Raw genomic sequence first — 27,543 nt, forward strand, 5'->3', positions numbered from 1 at the left:
TTCAATCACAGACCCCCGAGGGCGGACCCCGGCAGGGTCTTTGGAGAGGTGGGGGCTGTAAAGTGGGTGAGAGCAGAGAGGAACCAAGTTCCAGGACAGGCCGGCGCCCTGACAGTTCAAGCAGCGGGGGAGGGAGTGCTGGCCCCAGTTTCGCGCTGGGACGGGCACGGGGAGAGGACCGAGGGATGGGGAGACAGGAGCAGGGACAGGTGCCCAGTGTGACTTCCCAGCACTGGGCCGCACCACCCCTGGGGCCACTCCAGCCTGCCTGGTGGGCCCCTCCCTCAGTGCTGAGCCAGGGCCAGGCTGGCCAGGGCGGGAGTGGGGCGCTTCCTTCCTGTAGCCTGGAGCGTAGTGTGGCGCCCGTCCAGGGAGGTGAGGCCACACTGGCTAGCCAGCAGGGCAGGGCGGCACCAGGGCTCCGGTGTGACACTCCAGGCCGGACCCAGCGGCATCCCTGTCGGCTCCTTTGCCACTCATCTCCAGGGAGCGGGCGGCCCAGGCTCAGCCCCAGGGAGGCGGCACTGGAGGGGTTAAACGCGGTAGGAGGGGGGCTTCAGGCGGCGGGAGGGGGGTCCCAGCTCCGGCGGCCGCCCGCTCCGCCTCTGCCACTGCCTCCGCGGCCCAGCCGGCACCGGCACCGGCACCGGCACCGGCACCGGGTAGGCCGCGCGGGGAGCGGGTCGCAGCCTCGGTCGCAGCGGGGCCAACAGTGAGTGCGGGGCGGAGGGGCGAGCAGGGAGTGCGGACGGACTCGGCGCGGGGCGGCAGGGGCGGCGGCTGGGTGGGGCGCCACCTCCCTTCCCCGCGTGGGCGCCGCCGGGAGCCGTGCGGCGCGCAGACCGCTCCGAGGTGCGGGCACGGAGTCGCGGGAGGCGGTGGGCGCGAGCGCGGCGTGCGGGGCTGGCGGCCGGCGCTGCGCGGTGGCCCGGGTCTGACAGGCTCACGCAGGTGTGGGCACACGTGTGACTGGCGCTCCCTCCGGTGCCGCGGCCCCGGGTGCGGGGTGCCCGCGCGTGTGGGAGAGTGCAGGCGGCGCGTGGGCACGCGAGCTTTGTGCGGCGCGTGTGCGCGTGGGCGCAGCCGCCCGCTGCCAGGGGCTGCCAGCGGCCCGGGGGAGGCGGCCCTGGTCCAGTCTGTGGCCCTCGCCCTGCTGGGCTCCCTCCCGGAACCGGCCCCACCCCTGCCTCGCACCTGCACTGGGACCGGACCCATCCTGGGTTCCTCGAAAGCCCGGCGGGGCTCTGGGGGGCCCCGGAGGCTCCCCGCCCAGCCCATCGCGGCCAAGAGAAGTCACGAAGATGCTGCGGCAGCAGGCGAGCCGGACCAGCATCCTGGTCCCCGCCCAGTGCGGTCGGCTTTCCTCCCACTTTTCCTGCCAGCGCCTCCCAGCGCTCGGCCCCTCCTGGAAGGCCAGTTCCCACGCCTGCCCCCCACCTCCCGCCCCCCACCCCCACCCCGGCCCCAGTCCCCACCTCCACCCTCTGGCGTTTCCCTGCCCCCCTGCCTCTTCCTCAGCAGGCTCAGTCTCCCTCTCCCACTCTCCTCCCTCCTCTTCCTTTCCGGGTGCCCTCTTCTCTTCTCGCACCCAGAGCCCCCCCTGGACAGGGGCTGAGGGCCCTGAGGGCCGGGCAGTGGAGGTAAGGGGGGACCAAAGTGGGGGAGGCCTGGGTGTGTCCTGGTACCAAGTGTCCAGCCAGAGGGATGTAGGGAGGGGTCCTCTGAGGGCAGCAGAGCGGGAGGCTCCAATGACTCACGGGGGTGGGGGTGGGGGGTAGGGGCTGGAGGAGGGCTGTCAGGCCAGGTTATTGATCCGCGATCCCCGGTTCTGCCCGCAGTGACCACAGCCCTCCAGGAGCTGCCTGCCCGGCCTCCCCACGCGGGCAGTGGCCCTGGCCGGGCCCCCGGGCACGCCATGCGCAGCACCACACTGCTGGCTCTGCTGGCGCTGGTCCTGCTCTACCTGGTGCTGGGCGCCCTGGTCTTCCGGGCCCTGGAGCAGCCCCTGGAGCAGCAGGCCCAGAGGGAGCTGGGGGAGGCCCGAGAGAGGTTCCTGCGGACCCACCCATGTGTGAGCGACGCGGACCTGGGGCTCCTCATCAAGGTGCGTGGGTGGCGAGAACCCCTTCAGCAGTAACCGGGCCCCCCGGCACCAGCTGCACGCCTGTGGGGCCGTGTGCTCGCGTGCTACTTCCAGACTGCCCCCCGCATGAGGGCTGTGCAACTGGGGTGCCGGGCAGAGGCTGGGGGCACGTCTCAGTTTTCAATGTGATGTGTGTGGGGCGCATGCTCTCCTCGCTGTGCCTGGCGTTGGACTGTGCCCTGGACGGTCTCCTTCAGTGTGGAGGGGCTGAAGGAAGGAAGGAAGGAAGGGAGAAATGAGCAAATGGCTGTAGCAATGAGATAGGCTACATGGTCACAGGTCTCACTCACTGGGTTAGGGCAGTGGTCGGCAAACTGCGGCTCGCGAGCCACATGTGGCTCTTTGGCCCCTTCAGTGTGGCTCTTCCACAAAACACCACGGCCTGGGCGAGTCTATTTTGAAGAAGTGGCGTTAGAAGAAGTTTAAGTTTAAAAAATTTGGCTCTCCAAAGAAATGTCAATCGTTGTGCTGTTGGTATTCGGCTCTGTTGACTAATGAGTTTGCCGACCACGGGGTTAGGGTTACCAGATAGAAGTCAGGGCACCCAGCTAAATGTGAATTCCAGCTAAACAAGGAACAGTTTTTAAATATGACTGTGTCCCTGGCAGTGTTTTTATTTGCTAAATCTGGCAACCCCACACTGGCTCCTATACTTCCTCGGGGCCACAGACACCTTAGGGAAGCCCAGGAACACTGCGAGCACCCTCCCCCAGAAAAGCACACCTACATACACCGAGCACCCTCCCCTAGAAAAGCGCACCTACACACACGCGCAGGTGGTTCCGGAGGCTTCCGGCTCACCTCCACCTGTGCGTGTGCGTCGTGAATGCGGTTAACGCCCCTTTACCAGGACGCGTGCTTATGCTGTAGAGGTTGGAGGGGAGGCAGCCAGGGACCCCGCCAGGGACTAAAGTGTGGGCTTGTCTTCTGGGAGACGGTCAGGCCGCACCTCTAAGGCTTTCTCTGACTTCTGAGTCACTAGCATATTAAACGTCTAAGGTTTAGCTTTGATAAATGTGTGTTTATTCCTTTAGGACAGGTCACTCCCCTTTCCCTGTCTGTTCTTTGGGAGGGAGGAGCCATCAGCGAGGAGGCCTCTGTGCTGCTGCGGATTCCCATTGTGGCAGGACCAGAGCAGAGATGAGGATGGGGCGGGCCAGGCAGCCTGACCTTGTCTCTGATGCATCTAGAAGAGAGAGAGAGAAAGAAAGAGAGAGAGAGAGAGAGAGAGAGAGAGAGAGAGAGAGAGAGAGGCACTCAGAGAGGCCTGGGCAGGAGGGAGAGTGTCTGACCAGACCACAGGGCAGAGGGAGGGAGGGAACCTGACCTATTTTATCTTCACAACGGAGTTACTTTTTTTTTTTTTGGGGGGGGGGGAGGTTACTTTTTTCCCAAATGAAAAAGAAGCAAAGGAAGGGCAGAAACTAGAAGGATGGGCAACAGCTGCTCTGTTTCTTTTCCACAATTAGCCACACAGCAGTCTGTCCTGCTGTGAACTGTGCTGTGCTGGACACCATAGAGTCAGCAGGGAAATGGACGTTGGGGCGGGACAGATGCAAGCTGTGTCCTAGAGCCGTGGTCGGCAAACTACGGCTCGCGAGCCACATGCGGCTCTTTGGCCCCTTGAGTGTGGCTCTTCCACAAAATGCCACGGCGTGGGCGAGTCTATTTTGAAGAAGTGGCGTTAGAAGAAGTTTAAGTTTAAAAACTTTGGCTCTCAGAAGAAATTTCCATCGTTGTCCTGTTGATATTTGGCTCTGTTGACTAATGAGTTTGCCGACCACTGTCCTAGAGGATGTCACATCTGGGCAAGGGGACAGCTCCGTGGACAGATCGCTACAGAATTCGGTGGGAAAGGCACTTTCCTCACTTTCTTCTTTGTTTACCGCCTGTTGTTGGCTGGGCCCTGGGCTGGGTGCTGGGGGCCAGGAGGGAGGTGCCAGGAGCCTTTGGGAAGAGCTGGTAACTGAGGCGGGCGAGATGGGTGGAATTTAGAGATGTGCGGTTGGGTTGCAAGGGACTACAGGCAGAGGCGCAGCGCGGGCGAAGGCGTGGAAGCTGGGATGAAGGGAGAAATGGATAAATGGCTGTAGAACTCAGATTTAGCAGATGCCTAGTCATTTGAAACAAAAATTAGGACACACAGGATGACAAAGGATTTTTTCCCCCTTAAGTAGTGAATTTACCAGAAAAAGTGTTGCAAAATAAATATTGAATCACTTTAAATCATATATTTCACTTCTTGGCTTTATTAAAAAATTATTATTACAGGAAATGAGATCATCTCAGAAATTTGGGGTTAAGGTCACCTAACTTGGGTTCCCAAATGGGAGACTCCGGAGGGGAGACTGGGCAGGGGAGGTTGGAAGGAACCAGGTTGAAAAGCGGCGTAAAGCCTGGGCTGAGGTTGGGGGGGCTCCGTTCTGCGGACAGCAGGGAGCTGCGGAGGATCTGGGCCCTGGTTCAGGACAGTTGATTTGGAAAGGGGCTTGCTAGTGAGGACAGGAAGAGAGAGAGGTGGTTTGTGATCTTGCTCTCCCTCCCTGCCTTTGTGTCTTGGCTCTGTGCGCCGTGGGGAAGGGCCCCATTGCACCCCCTCCTCATTGTGACCTGACCTCTGTCTCTGAGGGCAGGCACTCTCAAAACACAGACCCTGCCCTGCCTGGCAACAGGGACAGACACATGGCCACTGCATTAATTTAACCGTATTTGCTGAGCACCTCAGGACTTCAGCAGGTGGGCAGGGGTTTGTGTGTCCACAAATCTACAGAAATGGGATGAAAATGTTGATGGTACATGCACCTGCCTGGAGGGAGGGTCCCTAACTTCCATCACATGTTCTAAGGCAGGGGACTCAGATGCAGCTTCCGTGGGGCAATGGGAGTGGTGGGTCTGGGGAAACCTGGAAGTCCTAGGCATGGCCACTGCGTGGGGACACACAGCGCTTACTTTGCTGTGAGGGCTCTCACTCCTCACAAGTTGATACGGTAGGTGCTGTTAGCATCATCCCCGGCTGGTAGATGTGGAAACAAAGGCACGGAGACTTCTCCATGTTCACGTAGCACCAAGATGTGAAACCAGACAGTCTGGTCCCAGAGTCTGTGCTCTTGACCACTGTAAAATGGAAAATCTGTTGTGTGAAATTAGGGGGCAGATAAATGTTTCTAAAACAACGTGGAGGTCAGACAACATTGGGTTGCCCCCATTTGCAACGTGTGTTCAAAGGGACTGCCTTCAGGAAGACCAGAGGGAAGGGGGGAGCTGGGAGGGGCAGGGAGGGAAACACTCTAGAGGCTGGAGGGCCAGGGGGTGGCTAGGACCGGAGGGAGGGACTAAGGCTCCTCCTCTGTGCCTTGTCCTGCAGGAGGTGGCTGATGCCCTGGGAGGGGGTGCAAACCCTGACATCAACTCAACCAGTCACAGCAACTACTCGGCCTGGGACCTGGGCAGCGCCTTCTTTTTCTCAGGCACCATCATCACCACCATCGGTGGGGGAGGGGACTGGGCATGTGGAGGGGGGCAAGGAGTGGCTGGGCTTTCTCCAGGGGGGTGCCAGGTAGCCCCTCGATCTCCTGCTCGGCCCCTCCGCCCAGGCTATGGCAATGTAGCCCTGCGCACAGATGCCGGCCGCATCTTCTGCATCCTCTATGCTCTGGTGGGGATCCCGCTGTTCGGGTTCCTGCTGGCGGGGGTCGGGGACCGGCTGGGCTCCGCCCTGCGCCACGGCATCGGTCACATTGAAGCCATCTTCCTGGTGAGCTGCTCCACCCATTGTGTTGGGCTCAGGATACCTTTTCTTCGTCCCCTCCCAGGCCCGGAGAGCGCTCCGGGAGGCAGGGGTGTGGGGGGTGAGGGCGGAGGATCGGGGACTCCGGGGTCCTACCCGAGGCCCTCCCTGCAGAGGTGGCACGTGCCCAAGGAGCTGGTGCGGGTCCTCTCGGCGGTGCTCTTCCTGCTGCTCGGCTGCCTGCTCTTCGTGGTCGCCCCCATGTTCGCATTCTGCTACACCGAGGGCTGGAGCGAGCTCGAAGCCATCTTCTTCGTTGTGGTGACGCTCACCACGGTGGGGTTCGGGGACTACGTGGCCGGTGAGGCCGCCTTCTTGTGCTGTACTGTCCTGCCCACTTTGTTCCTACCCAGGGCCTCTGCACGCTCACTTCTCCCTCCCACCTCCACGGGCGTTTGTGCACTCAGACGGGATGACTCCAACCCCTATGTCCGCGCACGGAATGCACCCTCACCTTGTTGCACGGATGCAACACCCCGTGCACACTTTCCTTCTTGCATGCCTGCGCCTCCATGCATGTTCACACACATGTTAAGGTGCACCCCTCACACATGCTCCCACTCTTGCACGTGAGCACTCCCACTCACATGCTCTTACCTTGCACCCCTTCGGGCCATGCACGCTCACGTTGCATGCGTTCACACACACCGCACAAGCCCGCTGTCCGGGGAGAGCGATCCTCTCCGTGAGCTGGGGAGAGGGGCGGCGAAGCCGTGGCTTCCCGCTCAAAGCTGGCCCCACACCCACTTCTCTCTGCCCTCCCCCTGGCGTCCCAGGCGCCAACCCCCGCCACACCCACGCAGCCTACCAGCCGCTGGTGTGGTTCTGGATCCTGCTGGGCCTGGCCTACTTCGCCTCGGTGCTCACCACCATCGGGAACTGGCTGCGGGTGGTGTTCCGCCACACGCGGGCCGAGGTAGGCGCCCTGGGTGGCCGCGCCTGCGCCCTGACGCCCGCGCTGCACCCCAGCAGCGGTTTGGCGGGGCCGCCTCCCGTCCAGAGGGTGGGCTCCTCCAGGCAGGGCCCGAGTGCGCCCCCATCTGCACCAGCTCGGACAGGGCTGCAGGCGACTCCATCTCTGTTCTTGGGGACAGGGCGGCCGGATTTACCCACAAATGAGGCAGCGCGTACAGGTGCATTTCAGACAAGCAGCAAATAGCGTTTAGTGGAAGGTGTCTCACCCAGTGCACGGACGTACTTACGCGGCAGTTTTACTTGTTGTTTGTCTGAAATTCAGACTTCATACGACCTGTGTTCTGTCGCCCCACTCGTCGATACGGGCCTAGGAGCTCGGAGGTCTCTGGGGGCCAGGAGGGAGAGCTGGGATACCCCGGGGTTTCTAGAAAAGCCCGGATCAGGGGGCGCTTCGGTGCCATGAAGGAGGGGAGACGGTGCGGCGGGGGGCGGGCTGAGGCCGGAGGGCCCGGGAAGAGAGGAGCGACGCCTGGCTGGCGAAGGGCAGGCTCCCGGGGTGCCGGGGGTGGGGGGTGGGGGGGTGGAGGACCCCGTGTGAGGACTGCGTCCCCCCTCCCCCCGCCCCGCAGATGGGCGGCTTCACGGCCCAGGCCGCCAGCTGGACCGGCACAGTGACGGCGCGGGTGACCCAGCGAGGCGGGCCCGCCGCACCGCCGCCGCCGGAGAAGGAGCGGCCGCTCTCGCCGCCGCCGCCTGCGCCCCCGGAGAAGGCCGAGCCGCCCGCCCCGCCCTCCCCGCCCACAGCCTCCGCGCCCTCGGCCTCGGCGCTGGATTACCCCAGCGAGAACCTGGCCTTCATCGACGAGTCCTCGGACACGCAGAGCGAGCGCGGCTGCGTGGTGCCCCGCGCGCCCCGGGGTCGCCGCCGCGCCCCGCACCCCGCCAGGAAGCCCGCGCGGCCCCGCGGCCCCGGGCGCCTCCGGGACAAGGACCGGCCCGTGTAGGGCAGGACGGCGGCCCGGCTCGCGGCGGCTTCGTCCCGGCTCTGCCCCCGCATGCTTTGCTTGGTTGGCCCAAGAGCCCTGTGCGACCGGCCTGCAGCCCGGGGGCCGGCCAGGTGGATGCCTGGCACCCCGGCTTCTGGCCCCTCCTCGCTCCGTTCATCTCCAGCCCCCAAGGGTCCCCGCCCCTGTCCCGGCCGGCCCCGGCCCCCACCCCCCACGGCTGAGCCTCAGAGCCTCCGGGCGTCAATAAAGGAGAAAGTCTACCGCTGCGCGCGTGCGCGCTCCGAGGGCGCGAGTGGGGGCGCGAGTGCTGGCGTCGGGGCGCTCCCTGCGAGCCAGGCTTCCGTGGCTCTCCCTGCGCCCACGTCGGGTCGGGCCGGGCACGGCACCCTCGGCCGTGATCGGCCCGCGTCGCTGCGTGGAGGCCGGCGCGCAGGGAGCAGGGGCGGCGGCGGAGTCTGCCAGGTGGGCTGTGCGTCTCCAGCGCCCGGCCTTGGGGGGCGGGGGGGCGGGGCGGGGAGGAATCAGGTGTCCGGTGTGGAGGGCGGCAGCCTGACCACTTCCTGCCCGAGACCCTCACCGCCCTTCCAGAACGGGACCCGCCCCTCCCCCTTCCCGGAGCGCGACCCCGCCCCTGCCACCCGCGAGGCTGTGGCGACTGGGTCCGTTGGGGCAGAACCATGGAGGAAAAGCCTTTCAAAGTGAGAACTCTTCCTGGGCCCCTCCCGGTCAGCCCGCAGACTCACTCAACGTGGGCCCTGCGGTCCTCTCACGGCCGCCACCCCAGCTCCCAACAGTCCCCGCGTGGCTGCCCCCCCAACTCCCCGCGACCCTGGGCTTTCCTTGGTTTTGTTTTTCTTTTTAATTGATTTTATTGGGGTGATATTGTTTAATGGAAGTATATAGTTTTAGGTGTACAATTCTATCATACATCATCTGTATGCCTGAAACCTACATACTTTTATTAAGTCTCCTTCCATCACCATTTGTCCCTCCTATACCCTCTCCTACCCCCCCCCCCCCCCCGCTGGTAATCACCAGACTGTTGTAGGTTTCCATGAGTTTTGTTGTTGATTTTGCTTAATCCTTCACCTTTTTCACCCAGCCCTGAACTCTCTCCCCCCAGCTGTCAGTCTGTTCTCTATGAATGTTTCTATTTTGTTTGTTAGTTTATTTTGTTTATTAGATTCTACATATAAGTGAAATCATATGGTGCTTGTCTTTCTCTGACTGGCTTATTTCACTTAGCATAATGCTCTCCAGGTCCATCCATGTTGTCGCTAAGGGTAAGATTCCCCCCCTTTTAACGGCCAAGTAGTATTCCATTGTGTACATGTACCACAGCTTTTTTTTTTTTATCCCCTCATACGTGCTGCTTCCAAATCTTGGCTATTGTAAAGAACGCTGCAGTGAACATAGGGGTGCATATATTCTTTCAAGAATTAGTGTCTTGGGTTTATTTGGCTATAATCCAAGAAGTGGAATTGCTGGGCCATAAGGTAGTTCCATTTCTCATTTTTTGAGGGAATTCCAGAATGCTTTCCACGGTGGCTGCACCAGTCTGCCTTCCCCGCAACAGTGCACGAGGGTTCCCTCTTCCCCACGCCCTCGCCAGCACTCCCGCGCCCGTTGTCTGTTGAAGTATTGATGAGAGCCATGCTGACAGGTGTGCCGGGCTTTCCTTGTTGTATGTGGCCCACAGGCGACGGCCAAGTCTCTGAGCCCCCATGACTTAGTCAGGTCCGGCTCCAAGAGCGACATCCGGAACCTGTGGACCAAGGCCACGCTGTCGCAGCCCAAGCTGAACGTGCAGCTGACCAACGTTTACGAGGACTCGGACCAGGAGGACAGCGGCGAGAGCAGGAGGGCCGGCCAGTGGTACAAGCAGAAGACCGACGACTCCGAGGGCGCCTGGGAGCGCTGGAGTGAGAGGAACACGGAAGGCGGCATCTGGCAGGAGGAACTCGGGGGCCACCCCTCGGAGCTGGAGCAGAGCCCCAGGGGCTCCCAGAGAAACGATGGAGAAGGGGTCGAGGATTTCGGGAGCAAGATGGGTCAGTGTGGCTTCCTCCGGCTGTGGGTGCCCTCAGGGCAGGGGGCTGGCTGGCCAGGGCCTCCATGTCTGTTGGTGTAGAGCGCTGGGAAGCTGCAGGATCCAAGTTTCTAGGGTGAGCCTGCGCTAATGGGCCACGCTTAGCAAACCAGACATTCTTGGAGCGCCCCCTACTGGGCAGGCACCAGGCAAGATCCTGTGCCAGGCCACACCAGGTCCCCAGAGGCACGCAGGAAAAGGCTCAGAGGCCGCGTCATTGGGACCCTGCTTTTAAAGGAATCACCAGGAGAGTTGAGAGGAAGGAGTTAATTTCTTGTCGGTGGGTTTTCGAGGGTTGAGGAGGTGCCTGTCTGTCATTTATTTAGTCATTGGTGACGATTAAAAAATATATATTTTATTGATTTTTTTCTTTTTTTTTTTTTACAGAGAGGAAGGGAGAGGGAGAGAGTCAGAAACATCAATCAGCTGCCTCCTGCACACCCCCTACTGGGGATGTGCCTGCAACCAAGGTACATGCCCTTGACTGGAATCGAACCTGGGACCCTTGAATCCGAAGGCCCATGCTCTATCCACTGAGCTAAACCGGTCAGGGCATTGGTGGTGATTTTTAAGTGCCTACTTCATGCTGGTAACCTTTGGGGATTTTCCTTTCCCTTCTCCCCTTCCCCCAGCACTTCATCAGATAATTGGAACTGATAGCAATATAATGACAGCTAATTATTATTATTTTTTAAAAATATATTTTATTGATTTTTTACAGAGAGGAAGGGAGAGGGACAGAGAATTAGAAACATTGATGAGAGAGAAACATCGATCAGCTGCCTCCTGCACACCCTCAACAGGCTATTTTTTTTTAATTATTCATTTGAAAAAAAAATAAATTATTCATTTGGAAAAAAAATTGATTTGAGAGAGAGAGAGGAACACTGACTTGTTTCATTGGTTGATTCTTGTATGTGCCCTGACCAGGGATTGAACCCTCAACCTTGGTGTATTGGGATGATGCTCTAACCAACTGAGCTACCCAGCCAGGGCCAGGGGTTATTCTTATTACCCCATTTTACAGATGAAGACCCTGAAGGTCAGAAAGTTTCAGTCACTGGCTCTAAGTGTCACACAGTGGGGCCGTCAGAACTAGAACCTTGGTGGGAGAGATGATAAAGCCCAGGGCTGGAAACCACTGTCCCCATGCTGTTTCCTGCTAAGGCGGCACCTGGAGCTGTTCTCTGAAGGCCACTGTCCCTGCCGGATGCCAGCCCACACATCTCCTCTGTTCCAGAAAGACCCAGCAGCCTGCCGATGACTGATGTCTCTTTTCTCTTCTCCCAGACTTGGCTTCCTCGGTGTCATCACTCAACATCTTGAAGCACACACACCACCGAGCCTACTGGGTGGAGCAGCAGAACAGGGTTAGGGGCACCCAGGGAGACTGGGGATTTTAGTGGGGTGGGGAATGGGGGGTTTAGGGATGAAGGGGGTGGGTGATCTGTAGCGTGGAGGGGCAGGCAGGTTGGTTGGGCGTCTTGGGCTGCAGGCAGCAGGTGGGGCATTTCAGCTGTGGGCAGAGCTGGGGCCCCTTGGACATTGAGCCTCTTGCTGCCTCTTCAGCTGCCACTGCCCCTGATGGAACTCATGGAGAATGAAGCTCTGGAAATCCTCACCAAAGCCCTCCAGAGTGAGCCCCCCCCCCCCCCCCGCCCCAAGCTCCCATGAGACCTTAGGGGATTTTGCAGGGTTTGAGTCCCTGGCAGTGGGATTTCTGGATGTGACTGCCTTGTCAGATTCTCTTACCACTCACAAATATCATAAGAGCCCCACAGAAAGTAAAAAGTTGGGGGACAGGACAAGGGAGACCAATGGGGAAACCATGGGGCAAATGTGAGGGGCTGGGCTCCAGTTTAAGTGCAGCCCCCCTCTAGCTGGCGGCTTTCCTAAGGCGATTTCTCCATCTGCCCAGGGGGATGACAGTCTCTGGTGGCCTTGGCCCCTTCCCGGGTCAATGTGAAGAGCCTTTGACAGTAGGTTATTTGGGTAAACCTTCACTGGTTTGCCCTGTTTGTGACATGAGGGGTAGGGACTGGCTAATGGCTAATGCTGAGTGCTCCAGAAGGTGTCCAAAAAGTTACCGCTGCCCAAGATCAGGCCCGCAACATTTTCTTTAATCTTGCTCTCATTCATCCTCCACCGCCATATCCAGTCCTGCTCCACACCCCCAATCCATTTGGAGCACAGGACTTGAAACAAAACCGGCAGGGCCCAGCACCTTGGAGATGCAAAGTTCCCTTAGAGCGCCTGTCAGCCAAGTCACCCGTCCTCCCTCCAGTCACACATGTGGCACCTGCTGCCGGGGAGGTAAGGCCCCTGCTCATTGCCCTGAGTGGAGCTCCCTCCTCCAGGCTACCGGTCGGCGATCGGCAAGGATCACTTCCTGACCAGGCAGCTGCAGCGATATATCGAGGGTCTCAAGAAGCGGCAGAACAGGAGGCAACACGTCTCCGCGAACTGAGAGCACCGCCTCCAACTCCAGCCCGGTCCGTGTCCCGCGCGGAGACCCAAACCCGACCCTATCCATATGGAATTTGAACCGTAGAGAAATAAAAGTCTGTGCAAGGTCTGTGAGTCAGTGCGTGGCTGTCTGCGTGAGGCGGACGCACGTGGCCCCGCCTTTCCCCATGACCTTCACTCGGTCACCGCAGTGACCTTGAGCGTTCTCTGTTGGGGCCATATCAGCTCCGCCTTCCCGGGACTCGAAATCCAGGACTTCTTGCATGTTGTAGATCTGCTCCTCCCATCCCGGATTCCGCAGGTTTGCGGGGATATTGGGCCTTTGGTCCGAGGGCCCCGACGGTGTTATCTGGGGGGGGAAAGGGAAAAAGGGAAAGTGGGCAGCACTTGCCTTCCAGGGCATGCGAGGCTCCGCCCCTCATGCATATGCAGATGTCGCTTCTCCGCTAGTCAGGCCTCTCATTTACATGTGCTGTGGTCTCACGGGGCGCCCTCGCCCACTCCTCTCGCGCACAGCGCGCCCCGCCTCCTCCGTTTCGTGAAGGCGTTCTTGGCCCCACCCCCATCCGAGCCACTTCGCGTCTCCCCTGGTCACGCCCCCTCGGAGGCCCGTACGCGAGTGCGCCGCCGTGGCTTGCGGCGACGGGGCGGGACCTCCGCGAAAGCCCGCCCGCTGGCTTCGCCGGCACTTCCCGACTCGTCCCGGCACCGAGGCGCTGCCTGCTCCACTCGTCTGATTAGCATAGGGCGCCAGGCCCCGCCCCCTGCTTTGCATGCGCACGGCCGGCCCCGCCCCCGCTGTCAGCTGGAGGAAGCGGAGTAGGAAGCGGCCGCGATGTCCTTTTGTGTCCTACAAGCCGCCGGCGGCGCCGCCGAGTGAGGGGACGCGGCGCGGCGGGGCGGCGCGGCCCGAGGAGGCGGCGGAGGAGGGGCCGCCAGCGGCCCCCGGCTTACCCCGGCGCTCCGGTCCGCTCGGCCCCCATGCCTGCCCGCCCGCCCTGCCGGAGCCCCAGGTCCGGGGGCGGAGGGGACTGCCGCTGGGGAGGTGGGCGGGAGGGGGCGGGGGCCATGTGCGAGCGCGGCAGGCGATTTCATAGGGAGGCGGGCGGGGGGCGGGCTCCAGGCGGGGTCCGGCCCGGGTCTCGGTCGGGACCCGGTGGAGACCCAGACGCGGCCAGGGTCCGGGCGGGATCTGCCGTCCAGTCTCGGTGTGCCGGCCTGGGGCAGGGGCCGGCTTCGGCTGCGGCTCCAAGCCCTAAGCCAGGGTCGGGCTTGGGCCTCGGCTCCCGTCCGAGGGCAGGGTTCAACACGTCCCCGGGAGCTTGCCGAAGTCCCCGGGGCGGGCCGGGGTGGAAGATGGGGAGGGCTCCCTGTCGGGGAAGGGGCTTTGAAGACCACGTGGGGGCGCTCGTAGGGGCCGTGGGCCACCCTCCTCTCTGGGTCAAAGGTCATCGCACCGGCTGGGGAGAACTTCCTCCTCCTTGGCACTGCCCATTTACTTCCTGATAACCTGATAGAGGTCCCCCGCGGGCGGAGGGGGAGGGGAACGCTGCAACTTTAGGCAACTTCCCATAGGTGTGCACGGGTCGGGGGGGCGGGGCGCCTCGGAGGAGGAGGACTCTGCGGCAGCCGGAGTGAACGAGTGAACGTGCTGGCGGGTGGGGTGTGGGGGGATGTGCAAGGAGGTGGAGCCGCGCCGGTTGGTGAGCCTTGGAGTGGGCTTGTTGGGGCAGGAGGGGCAGTGTGTCAGGTGTGAAAGGTCTGAATGTGTTTCCACGAGGGTCTATGCCTGTTAGTGCGGGGGCAAGGTGAGCGTGGGAGTGAGCGTGTAAGAGTGAGTGTGTGATTATGAGTCTCGAGTGCGATTTTGTTGATGAGCTATGCACTTGGGAGGAGTGAGTGAGCATGAATGAGAACTGGGCTCGGGAAAGGCCATGTTGAATGAGCATGTGAGGACACCTGACAACCCAGGTGAGTGGGAGTGTGTGAGGGTGAGACACACGCGTGTGAGCACATCCAGCTGCCCTTGGGCTTGTGTACCTCTCTTTGCGCTCTTGAATGGGGGATACACCGGTGAGAGGGAGATCGAGGTCCCTGTCTGGAGAAAATTGAGAGGGTATCCCATTTCTAGTTGAGGATTCCAGATGGAGTTGAAGGTCGCCTGGGGCCAAGGTTACCCTGCTCCCTGGCCTGGGTAGGAGTAGGGGGTTTCTAAGTCTCTTGCAGGTTCCTAAATGGGACCGACTTGCTGTCAGTTACTGGCCCTGGAGGCTCTGGAGACTCTATTCCCATGGCAACAAGGGGTGGGGGCGCTTTTCATGGGCAGCCCTTCCTTGGACTCTGTACCTCCTCCTTCCCCCTCACTGATACTGGAAGCCTGGCCCCAGGCCTGGGGTTGGGCAACCAGGGTGGCAGGGTGTCTCTCCATCCCCCATCCAGCACCTCCCTGTGACCTGACAGGCTTCTCCCCACAGGTGACCAGCGCCATGTCCAGCCAGGTGGTGGGCATTGAGCCTCTCTACATCAAGGCAGAACCGGCCAGCCCAGACAGCCCAAAGGGTTCCTCGGAGACTGAGACCGAGCCCCCTGTAGCCCTGGCCCCTGGCCCAGCTCCCACGCGCCACCTTCCAGGCCACAAGGAAGAGGAGGATGGGGAGGGGGCTGGGCCTGGTGAGCAGAGTGGCGGGAAGCTGGTGCTCAGCTCCCTACCTAAACGCCTGTGCCTGGTCTGTGGAGACGTGGCCTCGGGCTACCACTATGGTGTGGCGTCCTGTGAGGCCTGCAAAGCTTTCTTCAAGAGGACCATCCAGGGTGAGCCCCTATCCCCACTTCTGTGCCCTTTGCCCGCTGGGCCTGGCACTACCCAATTGGTGCACTGCTGAGTGGCACTAGACCCCCAGACTACCACTGGGGGTTGGCAGCCTGGTCCTCCCACCCCTCTTACCTCCGAGGAATGCTCTTCCCCTTAAAAGTTAAACAGAGCCACCAGGATGTGTTGATAGATTGGATGTGGGATGTGGGCGAGGACTCAGGATGTCTCCTACGGATTGTTTCTGGGTGTGACAGGCCCAGCACCGTCCACAGTGGCTCTGAACAACTCGAGACAGCCTCTGCCTGCTCCTAAACTTTGTTCTTGCTTCTGGCAGCTACTGGCTTCTCACTAGCATAGAACACCCCCACTCCTTCCCCCAAAACAGGTTTTTATAGCTGAGAGGGGCTACATCCTATTTCAGAACCTAACTTTAAAAGGACTATTAGGCACCCTGCTGATAGTACTCAGGGATTTCTCTCATTCAGGAAAGCATATTAAAATATGAGTGAGCAAGGTGGTGATGTAGTAAGCAGTACTTGGGCTGTGCCTGTTCCTTATACTTTCATGTAAACCTCTGGTTGCTTTGGGGCTGTAACATGTATAATTTTTGAGAACATTTCTTGAGTACATTCATGACCTGTTACCCCCACAGCAACCTGCAAGGTGCCAGCAATATTATAACTGAGGCCCAGTGAGGTTTTTAGAACTTTGTCCAAGTCCTAAAGGTAGAAAATGGCAGAACTAGGATTTGAACTTGGGTCAATTCAGGTCCAGAGTCGAGCTCTTAAATGCCAGGCTGCTGCCTCTGCTTATTACTAATAACTGAACTTTGGACAGGTGCCTCACGAATGATTGTGACATACAAGCCATTTTGACTTTGCCGTTGCCAACACCCACGGGTGTAAAACCTCTGTGCTCCCTCTGTCTCTGAAGCCCAGCAGCCAACAGGTTCAGATCCAGGTGTCTCTTGCCCACCCTGGGACCCTTCATTCTCTGCTGATTCAGTTGACAAACATTTATTGAGCACTAGCCATAAATAATCACCTATTGATATTCAGGTGTTAGGAACCATGCTAAATGTGGTACTTCAGTTACCCCCTTCTCACAACTCACCTTTATAAGAAGTACTGTTTCTGTCACCCCAGTTTTACAGATGAGAAAACTGAGGGTTCGGGGGCTTGTGGGACTTGTTCAAGGTCACACAGCTGGTGTGTGGAAGTGTCAGGATAGGCCCCCAGGCAGCTGCCAGAGCCTCGACAGACCTGTGCTTTGCTGCCCCGGTCACTGTTCCAGACACGGGGACTAAGGCCGGACGGCGGGCCCTCAAACACTTTACCTTCTAGCGGAGGGGAGAGAAAACAGTGCATTGCACACAGTTCAGCTGTGTGAGTGCTGGAGCATGAGGAGCAGGGCGAGTACCAAGGAACCTGGCTGGGTCCGGAGCTCTGGAGGGCCTCCCTGAGGGGGTGTCTTGAGCTGAGAGTGGAAGCGTGGGTAGGGTGGAGGAGAAACACGCGAAGGGCATGTTGGCTGGTGTGTCATTCAGCCCCTGAAGTAGTCCTGCGAGGCTGCGAGGGCTGCTGTCATGCACCAGCTACGAGCGCCCACGAAGTGCCCTGCCTTTCCTCTCATGGGGACAGCCCTGCCCCCCTGGAGCTCACACTGACGTCAGGAGACGGATGATAAAGAAGATAGATGTGCACCCAGGTGGCATATTTGATGGTGCTGAGAGCTGATGAGAAACTCCCCAGCAGCAGCCAGCACCGGAGATGTCCACAGAGGGGGCATGTGGCATCCTCATCACCCCTCCCCTCGCAGGGTGGCCAGGGAAGGCCTCCGCCAGGTGACCACAGGAGAGCCTGATAGAAAGGGAGCTGTGGGCCCTGAGTGAGGGGCCTGGAGCCAGAACAGAGTACAGGAGGAAGAGGTCAGAGGGGTGAGGAGCAGGGGTGCAGGCCTCAGGCCGCAGCGTTCCCTGGGCTTTTACTCTGAGAAGGGAAATCTCTGGAGGGTTTGAGCAGGGGAGGGACAGGACCTAACTTAGGTTTAATCACATGCCTCAGGCAAGGGCAGAGCAGGAGGCCATATTGGGAGGTAAAGCCCACCAGGATCAGCTGATGGGTTGGATTTGGGGCGGGAGACGGAATGAGAGATGTCTCCTAGGTGTCTGCGTGAGCAGCTGGCGGATGGAGTTGCAGGTTTTGGAGGGGTACATCATGGGCTCCCTTTCGGACAGGTTAGGTTTGTGCGGCCTTCTAGACAGACATGCGAGATGTCGAGGAGGCAGTGGGATGTGAGTCTAGTTTAGGCAGGTCCAGGCAGGAGATACAAATTTGCAAGCCCGTGACTTAGGGACCGTCAGCATGGGGATGAGTCAGTGGAGACGGGGTCTGAGGGCAGCCCTGAGGTTCTTCAGTGGAAGGCGCACAGGGGATGCACAGCCCACAAAGTGGCCAGTGAGTAGCATGGAAACCAGGAGGGTGTCCTAAAAGCAAAAGAGGAAAAGTGTCTCAGAGTTCCTAGGAGTCGGTGTTAGACACCCCTTTAGGCCATGGAAGGTGAAGATGAGAATTGCCCATTAGAGGTAGCGAGGGAGAGGCCATTGTAAGCCTTGAAGAGAGCAGACGAGGGCAGGAGACCGAGATGTGGCTTGACAAGAGGCAGCCTGACTCCCCTGGTCCCAGCCCTTTTGCCCAGACAGGGGCCCCCAGCCCAGCAGCCATTCTCCTCACCGCCCCGGGCTTCCCTGCCCCACTCACGGCACTCCTGCTCTCCCCAGACCTGTGCTTGCCCGGGGAGTCAGGGCTCTCCTGTCTGCTGGGCCTCCTCCAGGCCCTGGGAGGCCGCCACTGGAGCCCTGCCTCTTCCTGGCAGGGAGCATCGAGTACAGCTGTCCGGCTTCCAATGAGTGTGAGATCACCAAGCGGAGACGCAAGGCCTGCCAGGCCTGTCGCTTCACCAAGTGCCTGCGGGTGGGCATGCTCAAAGAAGGTGAGTGCTGGGCAGGAGCCTTGTCAAGGGTTGGGGGAGCTGGGCGCATGGGGCTGGAGGGGGCAAAGCCTGAGACATTCTGGCGGAATGGGTTGGGCAGGAGGGCTCTGCAGAGCAAGCCACCCCCAGCCTCTAGGACACAGCCCTGTCCCACAATTCAAGGGGTACGTCTGGACCGTGTCCGGGGTGGGCGACAGAAGTACAAGCGGCGGCCAGAGGTGGATCCACTGCCCTTCCCGGGACCCTTCCCTGCCGGACCCCTGGCAGTAGCTGGAGGCCCTCGGAAGACAGGTGAGTCTGTGGGTCCTTGGAGCTCTAGGGTCGGGATTGTGCTAGGACGCAAGAGGCCTATCTGGTGTCATTCACTGAGGATAGGAGTTATTTTGGGCACTGGGACCCCACTTTTCCCTTCATCTATTCACTTACCCGTTTTCCCCAAAAGCATTTTTGAAAAGACCTTTTTCCGTCAGTCCTGAGTAGTACAGCTGGGAACAGGGAAAGGTTTCCTAACACCCAGAACCTGTTCACAACAGACGGACTTCCCCTGGGAGTTAGGCAGAGCCCTTCCTGGAGAAGGTGTCTGAGCCTGCTGACCAGTGGCTGTGGAGGGAAGCCACGGGGGGACTGACTCTGGGAGATGTTTGACTCCAAAGGGCCTGCAAGGTGATGCATTCGAGTGCCTCTTCCAACTGTCACTGCAGCCCCAGTGAATGCACTGGTGTCCCACCTGCTGGTGGTAGAGCCTGAGAAGCTGTATGCCATGCCCGACCCAGCGGGCCCTGATGGACACCTCCCAGCCGTAGCTACCCTCTGTGACCTCTTTGACCGAGAGATTGTGGTCACCATCAGCTGGGCCAAGAGCATCCCAGGTAAAGGGCCAGGTGATGCGGGCTCCCCTGGGTAGGCCAGGCCAGGCCTGGCTCTGGTGCCAGCTCAGCCCGGTGTGCTCCCCGGTGTCCTCCAGGCTTCTCGTCACTGTCACTGTCGGACCAGATGTCAGTACTGCAGAGCGTATGGATGGAGGTACTGGTGCTGGGTGTGGCCCAGCGCTCACTGCCGCTGCAGGATGAGCTGGCCTTCGCTGAGGACCTGGTCCTGGATGAAGAGGGGGCACGAGCAGCTGGCCTGGGGGAACTCGGGGCTGCCCTGCTGCAGCTAGTGCGGCGACTGCAGGCCCTGCGGCTGGAGCGGGAGGAGTATGTCCTGCTGAAGGCCCTGGCCCTTGCCAACTCAGGTGAGCCTGGGTAGGTGCTGACGAGTCTCCAGAAGGCCCTCCCTAGCTCTCATGGTGGCGCAGTCCCATTTTGCAGACAAGGAAATAGGCACAGGAAAGAACAGCGACTTGCTGCAAGCCACAAAGCAAGGCAAGCGCAGGCCCAGGAACTGCACCTAGGACTTTGAACCCTAGTGCCATTCTTACTGGAAAGGTGAACCACTTAGTGGGAGGGGAGGTAGGGAGGACAAGAGGGCACCCTAGTTGAGAAAGGGTGGGCCCTGGTCATGGGCACAAGCAGTGAGTGTTGCCTCAGTCAGACAATCAACAAATCTGGGTCCGGCTCCTGTGTAGGCTCCATCCCTCAGTGCCCAAGCAGATGCGGGCTCTCTCCTTCCTGGAGATGGTCCATGTCAACAGCTCTCTCCCCACTCCTTGCAGACTCTGTGCACATTGAAGATGCTGAGGCTGTGGAGCAGCTGCGAGAAGCTCTCCATGAGGCCCTGCTGGAGTATGAAGCAGGCCGGGCGGGCCCCGGAGGGGGTGCTGAGAGGCGGCGGGCAGGCAGGCTGCTGCTTACACTACCACTCCTTCGCCAGACAGCGGGCAAAGTGCTGGCCCATTTCTATGGGGTGAAGCTGGAGGGCAAAGTGCCCATGCACAAGTTGTTCTTGGAGATGCTTGAGGCCATGATGGACTGAGGCAAGGGGTGGGCATGGGTGGGGGTGCTGGCAGGACCCGCCCAGCATGGGGTCAGCCCCAAGGGGCCAGAGCTGGGGTCGGCAGTGCCACAGCCTGCTGGCAGGGCCAAGGCAATACCATCAGTCCCTGGGAGCAGGCCCTACGCCCTCCCCTCCCCCTTCTCCGGGGGTGTTAGAAGCTGGGAACGTGTGTGCCCAGGCTCTGGGCACAGTGCTGCCCCTTGCAAGCCATAACGTGCCCCCAGAGTGTAGGGGGTGCTGTGGAAGCCATAGGGGGCTGCAGGGGATGTGTAGGGGAGGGGGGCAGAAGCCTGATCTCAGGGAGGGAAGGGAGTGGAGGCCAGTTTCCCAGTGGGTGATGCTTTTGCTGCTGCTTAATCCGACCCCCTCTCCAGAGCAGAGGGAATTCGGAGAGCAAAGGCCCCTGCCCCCTTGGCTCCTCTCATCATTTGCATTGGGCATTCTGCCCCCCGACCCCTTAAAGCAATAACTCCAAGCAGGCTCCAGCCCCTGGACCCCTGGGGTGGCCAGGGTCCCCCATCAGCTCCCACCCAGGCTCCTCAGGGGGTAGGGAGAGCACTGCCTCTATGCCCTGCAGAGCAATAACACTATATTTATTTTTGGGTTTGGCCAGGGAGGCGCAGGGACATGGGGCAAGCCAGGGCCCAGAGCCCTTGGCTGTACAGAGACTCTATTTTAATGTATATTTGTTGCAAAGAGAAACCGCTTTTGGTTTTGAACCTTTAATGAGAAAAACATATATATCGAGCTCAAGAACACTGTGTGGCGTGTCACTGGGTCAAGAGCTGGGAATACACGTGACAAAACTGACCAACACGATATACATATAAACACACATGGTCACAGTATGAAAAACGAATGCCTGGCACGATTAAGTCTCGGTTTCCTCCTCATTCAGCAGCATGTTGGGGATTCCGCGGGTGATGGGGAACACACGTCCGGACTCTGGGCACTGCAGGGTGCCCTCCACCACCTCCACCTGCGGGGAAGTGGGGACGAGCTGAGCACTGGCAGCCTCCGAGTGTGGCTGTGTAGCCAGGAAGCAAGTGACAGCCCAGTCTCACCTCCAGCAGCACGTGGTGCATCTTCCTCAGAAACGTCTCATCTTGCTCATACCCCTGAATCGGCCCTTTGGGCACCTCGACCAGACGCAACTGTGGGCAACAGACCTAAATTATCCCTGGGCACCCCTAACCCTGGCCAGGAGCAAGGGGCTGGGTGCGCGCGGGCAGGGGGAGGGTCCTCACGTGATCGGCCGCCTCCAACAGCGCCGCCCACTCCACTTTGGGTATCATACGCGCCACGAAGTCCGGGTTGAACTCCACCGGGATGACGCGGACCTCGGTAGCCTGCAGGGCGGAGGGGTTTGGTTGGGCAGGGATCGGAGCCTGGTTCCCCTATCCCTCCCGGGCAACGGGCGCCCGAGCGTCCCCCGTGCGGTACCTCGAGACGCAGCGGGAATCCACGGGGTCCCACCCCTCGCACGTGCGAGCTCAGCAAATTGTGGGTAAGCAGCTTCATGTCGCCGCAACACTCTTTCCCCGGCCGGAACCGGAAGGAGACAGGCGCTCCGCTGCGTCACTTCCGGGGCCGCCCCGCTCTCTAGCCAATTGCAGGGCCGGGAGGAGCGGAAGCGGCCGAAGTTGCTGGAACTTCTGGTGCTCGCGGGAGCGCAGGTCCTGCCAAGGCTTCCTCGCGTCACGCGTGGCCGCCGGAAGCATCCCGGCGGAGGGTGTCTCGGGGCAGGCCCGGTGGTGGTGCCTGAGCCAGAGCTCCACTCGCTGCAGATCCTGCGCAGTGCAGGTTGTACGTAGGAAAGTCGCGGGGCCGGGGCCTTCGTTGATGCGAAATAAGCGTGTTTTACTCCACGCAGGCGCCCGGAACCGTCGTCCTCTGCCCCTCGCTTTCGGTTAAGGAACGGTCACCCTGCCCCAATCCGTTAATTGGGCGCGTCAAACAACGTCGCCCCTCCTGGTATGCAAATAAGCCGCCGGCTGCCGAAGGCCCCGCCCACCAGCCCCGCCCCCAATGCAAATAAGCCCGTCCCGCCAGCCCCGCCCCAACGCCCGCCCCGCCCGCGCTTCGGAGGCGGCCCACCCCGCGGAGGTCTGAGGCCCCGCCTTTTGCAGGTTCCGCTGCGGCACGGCGACCCAGGCCCCGCCTCCCGCGGACGCCCGGGGGCGGGGGCGGGGGCGGGGGCGGCGCAGGGCGGTTGTGGCCTCAATACCCGGTGTGGGGCCGGCCGGGATGTGCATCCTGGGCCGCCTATCGGGCTCCATTCTCGCTCGTGCGGTCGCCGTCCGTTGTGCGGCAGCAACGGGAGGCGGAGGGTGCGTGGAAGGCGGCCTAGAGTGGACGCTCAGCAGAGCCCGCGGTTTCAGAAGCGCCGCTGTCGCTATGGCCCCGATCAAGGTGACCGCTGGCCCAGTCCGGCCAGGCCTGACCCCCTCTCCCCCTCTCCCCCTCGCCCTCCATCTCTCCAAGGCCCTCCGTCCCGCCGAAGGCCGTGGCCCCGGCCCACACCCTCCCGGCCTCCCGCTTTTCCTGCCCTGGGGACCGCTCTCGGCCGCCCTAGGGGCTCCTCGCGTCGTCTGTCCCCCATCCTCTCAACAACCCCCACCGTTCTCGCCCGTTTTAAGGGTTTCGTGCACCATCTCCCGAGGCTGCCCTGAGGGTTTCGAGCCTTCTCTCCCACATTCACCGCGACACCCTGTGATGGGGGCTCAACCCTTTTCAGGCGCTGGAGTACCATGGCCTCCCCCACCTTCTGGAACCTCCTCTGCGCCAGGGTCCCCTTTCAACCCCACACAGAACCCCGCTGTACCCTCCGGCACGCTTTTATCAGGTTGTTATGGGCCTCACTCACCCCACCTTCTGAAACATGGTCTCTTAGAGCCCTCCCACGCCTCCCCCATTCCACGCCACCCACAGCTAATTCCCTCACTACCCCCTTCCCCCCACACTCTTCTGAGACCTCCTCCCTCGGCTTCATCCTATCCCACCCGACTTCCCTCCCTCTTGTCTCCCTCCTGCCATGACGCCCTCACACACTCCCAGGTAGACTGCTCTTTCCCTTCAAGAGATTACTATTTTTACTCTATACCCCCTGGATGTACCCCCACAACCGCCCCCCCCCCCAAAAAAAAATACCACACACACACACACCACACACAACTAAACCTTCCCCACCTTCTGCTGTTCTCATCTTGGGATGGGACATAGACTGGCCAGGATCCTGTCCCTCCATTTTTCAGCCCCCCGCCCCCCATACAGCCCCCTGACCCTCCTCCTCCTGCCCGGTTATCCCACTTCTTTCCTGTAACCCAATCCGCATGTTGCGAGGTGTTGCAAGGAGTTGCAACACCTGGGAGGCGTTCTCTCCCTTTTTCTGTTGTTACCAACAGGCCCTCAAAGAGGAATAGGGCCAACCTGAAACCTGGAGGCTGTGGGGTAACAGGCAGTGGGGGGAGAGGGAGGGAGCCTGGGAGGGGCCTCTGGGAGCTCTGACAGGTTCAGACACCCTGCGTGAGTCAGCCCTGGCCTCGCCAGTCCGGGCTTCCAGGCCCTCGGTCTCCCTGGCTCTGGGTTCGCTGCCCTTCCTTGACCGCCCTGCTTGCCCCCCGCTCCCTGGCCCTGAACTTGTGTCCTTCCCTCTAGGTGGGAGATGCCATCCCATCTGTGGTGGTATTTGAAGGGCAGCCTGGGAACAAGGTGGACCTGGCAGAGCTGTTCAAGGGCAAGAAGGGGGTGCTGTTTGGAGTCCCTGGAGCCTTTACCCCCGGCTGTTCCAAGGTGAGGCCCTGCCCTTCTGGGGCTCAGCAGGTGGGAACTTGTGCACATGTCTGCATTGTTCATAGCGCTCCGTGTTGTCCTGCGGCAGCTTGCAGCAATCGTGTGCAGGTGACATGACGGTTAACATATCAGAGTGTTCAGAAAACAAAGAGGCTGTGAAAAGGTAGTGGTCTCAGGAGCATGGAAGAAAGGGTATTACAGTGAAACCCAATACCTCTCAGTGATCCTGCTGGCTGAGGCACCGTGGGAGGTATTTGGTAAATGAGACATAATTATGCCTACAGGAAATTCACGGTCTTGACCACAGAAATCTTAAGTATGGATCCAAGCTCCCCTGGCCAAGGCTAAAAGGGACAGTGGCTTACGCAGTTCTCATTGTCTGATGGAAGGTGTTGGAGCGGGACAGCGAGGAAGTCCTGGAGGTGAAGGACAGACCGAGGCGTGGAGGCAGTTGTCCCTTTGCTGAGTCTGTGTTTTCCCTCCCAGACCCACCTGCCGGGGTTTGTGGAGCAGGCGGGGGCTCTGAAGGCCAAGGGCGTCCAGGTGGTGGCATGTCTGAGCGTTAACGATGTCTTTGTGACTGAAGAGTGGGGACGAGCCCACAACACAGAAGGCAAGGTGAGGTGTGGGTCCCGCAGGGGGTCAGGGGCCAGGCGGGAGATTTTTCTGTGACCTTGACTTTCTCTTTAGATTCGGCTTCTGGCTGACCCCACGGGGGCCTTTGGGAAGGTGAGTGCAACCCCCACCCCACCCCTGCAGCTGGGCTGGAAGCAGGGGTTTAGAGGGTCATGACCAGTGTGGGGAGCAGCTGGGGAGTTTGGCTGTTCTTGGGGTTCCTGACCCTTGTTTCTGTCTCGCTTCTTAGGAGACAGATTTGTTACTGGATGATTCGTTGGTGTCCCTCTTTGGGAATCGACGGCTCAAGAGGTAAAAATGGGAGGCTCCCCTGCCACCCTCCCTCTCTATTCCCGGCCTCCAGGCCCAGCTCTTGTAACGGCCCTGCCCTCTCTCTGGCAGGTTCTCCATGGTGATAGAGGACGGTGTAGTGAAGGCCCTCAATGTGGAGCCGGATGGCACAGGCCTCACCTGCAGCCTGGCCCCCAACCTCCTCTCGCAGCTCTGAGGCCCCGGCCCAGACATGCTCCCTCTACCTTCCCTCCTACTCCTGCCCAGCCAGGGCCGAGGCCGGTCCAGCTTCAGCTGGCCACTAGGCTGAAGCCTTGGCCAGACTTCTGCAATAAACACTCTGGTTCACGTCTGTCTCCTGGATTTTGAGTTGCTGATTCGCTCATGCCTCATGGCAGTCATAGCTGTGAGGGCAGTGGGCAGGGACTGAAGGGGGGATGCTATAGGGGACCTTGACTTAATTTTGGAGGTGGTGAGGGAAGGCCTCTTGGAGGAGGAGTTAGGAAGCAACAGTCTGCAAGCAGAGAAAGGGCCAGTGTTCTGAAGGGCAAGGGAAGGAGCAGACTGCAGAGGGGGCAGATCTGGAAAGGCCCTAGGCAGACGAGAGCTTGGCCTATACCCAGACTTCTGCATTTGATCTCTGGGTGCTGGTTGATCTCATTTAGACCATAAACTCTAGGCTAGGAACTTTGGCTCTAGGCACTCCCCAACCTGGGTCATGCCCCAGCCCCACCATTTTTTCAGACTGTTGAACCCTTCCCAGGAGCACCCACATCCCAGGAAGGTACCTCGGGACCATCTGACTAGCAGAAGGCTTCATCAGTAGAGGCAGTGCTGGTTCAGTCCAGGAGGGCTCCCTGGAGGAGGAGACTAGGTGAAGTGTGGAGGGGAGAAGATGGTGGTAAGGCCTGACCAGTGGTGGGTGTACTGTGAGCGGCTGGGGATCAGGGAGGCCAGTGGGATTTGGGGCTGGGCTGTTGCCTTCTGCAGGCCCTGCTCTTGGGCCTTTGCCTTTTGTTCCCGGGAAGCCATGTGCTTAGCAGCATTTTGCAGGATTATTAGGCCCCTGCTGTGTTGGGAGCTCACAGCCTAAGGTGGGGAGGGGTGCGGGGTGCAGGGTGGGGGGCAATTCAGGTGGGCTCTGTTGACGGAGCATAGATGAAATCGGGAGGTTTTAACTAGAAATAAATGATGAAGATTTATTCAAAGGTCTTAGGGTTTGCAAACCAGAAACACAATGAGGCAATACCCAGAGTGTTCAGAGGAAATAAAAGTGGAGATTTCTTAGCGTTAGAAGCGCATTCTTGGGAAGAATGGGTCCTGCACGCTTGCCTCTGGGCTGGTCTGAGGGGGCACTCTAGCCCTGGATGATGGGGGCTGGGCACAGGCACACCTTCCCTGTCCCCGGAAGGAGGGCTCTCTGAGGTCTGATGTGGGGTGCCTCGGACTGAGCGGTGGGTTCCCAGCCACCCTAATGAAGCCAGTGCTAACCTTCTTGCTGGTGGAGGGTCCTACCTTCAATTTGTAAGAAATGCCTCCTCTGCGAAGGGCAATAGAGTGAGGTGTGCCTGTGTGTCCAGCTTGACTCACCTAGTGCTGCCCCCGGGTCCAGCCAGCACCGGCTCGGAGCCTCCTCACGGCCCCGCCCCCAGGGCTGACCGGGCGGCTGCACTCACCGGAGGTCAGGGAGAGGGTAAGGAGAGACCTTTGGCGGACAGTCCTCGAGGCCGTGGGATCGGTGCTCCGGGAGAGGGCTCAGGCTGTAGGTGTGCAGGTGGGGCGGGTGGCCCCAAGTTGCTGCCCCACACAACGCACACAGCTGCGGGAGAGGACGCTGGGAGCCGGCCAGTGAAGGAGAGCCGCAGGGCCGCGTCAGGTCAGGCTCGTCCCTGGCCTGCGTGGAGGCCGAGCTGGATGGGAGGCGGAGAGGCGCCAGGTGAGCAGTGCAGGACAGGACGCAGCCGCGTGGGTCCCGCCCGTGGGGGCTGCTGCGTGGCCACCTGTTGGGTGCTGGGAGGAAGGGGACCTCTGGGACCTAAGGGGCTGGGAGGTTGGGGTGGTATTCACGTGGATAGGGCACTCAGCATGGGGCCCACCCTCTGACCTTTGCCCCTTCAGTTCTTCCACTCCCTGCTGTTCCTCCAGGGTCCTGGGCTGGGGCAGGGCCGGGGGCTGACCTCCCTGTCACAGCGCTGTCTTTGACGTGATGGCAGAAAGGCCCGCCCTTTCCTGGACAACATCTCTCTTAATTCTCCTGTCACACAAACGAGGAACCGGAGGCATCGTGCCCCACCCCCTGCCGTCACCTGTGTGCGTACCAGTGCGTGGCCTTGAACTCCAGGTGGACAGAGCATCCGAGTCGGTCGCTGGTGCCCCCATTCCCTGCAGCAGACCTGTGTGGCCCTGGCAGCTGCTTGCTAATAGGCAAGCCCAGTCTCCATCGCTGCCCCTCAGCTGCCTGTTTCCTCCCCTCCTGGCCGAGGCCCAGCACGGCCCCGAGAGGAAGTGTCCTTATTGCCACTGGCTGGGCCTTTAGGCTGGGTGAGGGGGTTCCCAGGTGACCCCTTTGGACAGCATGATGATCGTGGGGTGTGGGTGGAGACGGGGCTCTGGCCTCGGTGGCCCTGGCTGCTGGCCATATGGTCCAGCTTGCTGGGGTGGGCAGTGCCCTGCGAGCTGCTCTGGGGGCTGAAGGCCCCA

General features: G+C 60.4%; 5 protein-coding genes across 8 annotated transcripts; 4 read left to right on the top strand and 1 right to left on the bottom strand.

Annotated features, from left to right (window-relative positions):
- Positions 1 to 1,542: 1,542 nt before the first annotated feature.
- KCNK4 (potassium two pore domain channel subfamily K member 4) lies at positions 1,543 to 8,871 on the top strand. 2 transcript variants are annotated; one of them, XM_079788791.1, is made up of 7 exons: positions 1,543 to 1,640; positions 1,839 to 2,104; positions 5,508 to 5,631; positions 5,737 to 5,897; positions 6,045 to 6,231; positions 6,707 to 6,846; positions 7,475 to 8,871. In XM_079788791.1, exons 2-7 carry the CDS (start codon positions 1,916 to 1,918, stop codon positions 7,847 to 7,849), a joined length of 1,176 nt encoding a protein of 391 aa, XP_079644917.1. In that variant the 5' UTR covers positions 1,543 to 1,640; positions 1,839 to 1,915; the 3' UTR covers positions 7,850 to 8,871. The 2 variants fall into 2 exon arrangements, with proteins under 2 accessions (XP_079644917.1, XP_079644918.1); XM_079788792.1 differs by lacking the exon at positions 1,543 to 1,640 and having other exon boundaries at positions 1,726 to 2,104.
- Positions 8,530 to 12,420, top strand: CATSPERZ (catsper channel auxiliary subunit zeta; the record flags this gene model as incomplete). The annotated part of the gene is made up of 5 exons (XM_079787994.1): positions 8,530 to 8,550; positions 9,516 to 9,903; positions 11,232 to 11,311; positions 11,511 to 11,577; positions 12,299 to 12,420. The coding sequence occupies 5 exons, from the start codon at positions 8,530 to 8,532 to the stop codon at positions 12,406 to 12,408; spliced, it is 666 nt and encodes a 221-aa protein (XP_079644120.1). The 3' UTR covers positions 12,409 to 12,420.
- Positions 12,421 to 12,604: 184 nt separating this feature from the next.
- On the top strand, positions 12,605 to 20,127 carry ESRRA (estrogen related receptor alpha). 3 transcript variants are annotated; one of them, XM_079786895.1, is made up of 7 exons: positions 12,605 to 12,708; positions 14,882 to 15,218; positions 18,094 to 18,210; positions 18,373 to 18,501; positions 18,912 to 19,079; positions 19,175 to 19,444; positions 19,865 to 20,127. In XM_079786895.1, the coding sequence occupies exons 2-7, from the start codon at positions 14,894 to 14,896 to the stop codon at positions 20,122 to 20,124; spliced, it is 1,269 nt and encodes a 422-aa protein (XP_079643021.1). In that variant the 5' UTR covers positions 12,605 to 12,708; positions 14,882 to 14,893; the 3' UTR covers positions 20,125 to 20,127. The 3 variants fall into 3 exon arrangements, with proteins under 3 accessions (XP_079643021.1, XP_079643020.1, XP_079643022.1); XM_079786894.1 differs by lacking the exon at positions 12,605 to 12,708 and adding an exon at positions 13,183 to 13,420; XM_079786896.1 differs by lacking the exon at positions 12,605 to 12,708 and having other exon boundaries at positions 15,091 to 15,218; positions 17,999 to 18,210.
- Positions 20,128 to 20,986: 859 nt separating this feature from the next.
- On the bottom strand, positions 20,987 to 22,102 carry TRMT112 (tRNA methyltransferase activator subunit 11-2). The gene is made up of 4 exons (XM_079786897.1): positions 21,589 to 22,102; positions 21,393 to 21,494; positions 21,210 to 21,299; positions 20,987 to 21,124 (listed from the first exon to the last, which is right to left on the bottom strand). The coding sequence occupies exons 1-4, from the start codon at positions 21,664 to 21,666 to the stop codon at positions 21,017 to 21,019; spliced, it is 378 nt and encodes a 125-aa protein (XP_079643023.1). The 5' UTR covers positions 21,667 to 22,102; the 3' UTR covers positions 20,987 to 21,016.
- Positions 22,103 to 22,336: 234 nt separating this feature from the next.
- On the top strand, positions 22,337 to 25,198 carry PRDX5 (peroxiredoxin 5). Its single transcript, XM_079788930.1, has 6 exons — positions 22,337 to 22,557; positions 23,803 to 23,937; positions 24,424 to 24,555; positions 24,628 to 24,666; positions 24,803 to 24,864; positions 24,955 to 25,198. Exons 1-6 carry the CDS (start codon positions 22,393 to 22,395, stop codon positions 25,058 to 25,060), a joined length of 639 nt encoding a protein of 212 aa, XP_079645056.1. The 5' UTR covers positions 22,337 to 22,392; the 3' UTR covers positions 25,061 to 25,198.
- Positions 25,199 to 27,543: the final 2,345 nt, after the last annotated feature.

The sequence above is a fragment of the Cnephaeus nilssonii genome, assembly GCF_951640355.1.
Source record: "Cnephaeus nilssonii genome assembly, chromosome: 13".
NCBI lineage: Eukaryota > Metazoa > Chordata > Mammalia > Chiroptera > Vespertilionidae > Cnephaeus > Cnephaeus nilssonii.

Excerpts from the sequence above, each read along its gene's own strand:
- ESRRA (XM_079786895.1), top strand. The coding sequence starts at position 14,894 with ATGTCCAGCCAGGTGGTGGGCATTGAGCCTCTCTACATCAAGGCAGAA. Across the intron at positions 15,219-18,093 it reads CTTCAAGAGGACCATCCAGG|GGAGCATCGAGTACAGCTGT; the intron begins GTGAGCCCCTAT and ends TCTTCCTGGCAG. Across the intron at positions 18,502-18,911 it reads TGGAGGCCCTCGGAAGACAG|CCCCAGTGAATGCACTGGTG; the intron begins GTGAGTCTGTGG and ends CTGTCACTGCAG.
- KCNK4 (XM_079788791.1), top strand. The coding sequence starts at position 1,916 with ATGCGCAGCACCACACTGCTGGCTCTGCTGGCGCTGGTCCTGCTCTAC. Across the intron at positions 6,232-6,706 it reads GTTCGGGGACTACGTGGCCG|GCGCCAACCCCCGCCACACC; the intron begins GTGAGGCCGCCT and ends CTGGCGTCCCAG. Across the intron at positions 6,847-7,474 it reads TCCGCCACACGCGGGCCGAG|ATGGGCGGCTTCACGGCCCA; the intron begins GTAGGCGCCCTG and ends CCCGCCCCGCAG.
- TRMT112 (XM_079786897.1), bottom strand. The coding sequence starts at position 21,666 with ATGAAGCTGCTTACCCACAATTTGCTGAGCTCGCACGTGCGAGGGGTG. Across the intron at positions 21,300-21,392 it reads TGTTGGAGGCGGCCGATCAC|TTGCGTCTGGTCGAGGTGCC; the intron begins GTGAGGACCCTC and ends TGTTGCCCACAG. Across the intron at positions 21,125-21,209 it reads TGCACCACGTGCTGCTGGAG|GTGGAGGTGGTGGAGGGCAC; the intron begins GTGAGACTGGGC and ends ACTTCCCCGCAG.
- PRDX5 (XM_079788930.1), top strand. The coding sequence starts at position 22,393 with ATGTGCATCCTGGGCCGCCTATCGGGCTCCATTCTCGCTCGTGCGGTC. Across the intron at positions 22,558-23,802 it reads TCGCTATGGCCCCGATCAAG|GTGGGAGATGCCATCCCATC; the intron begins GTGACCGCTGGC and ends CCTTCCCTCTAG. Across the intron at positions 24,556-24,627 it reads CCCACAACACAGAAGGCAAG|ATTCGGCTTCTGGCTGACCC; the intron begins GTGAGGTGTGGG and ends CTTTCTCTTTAG.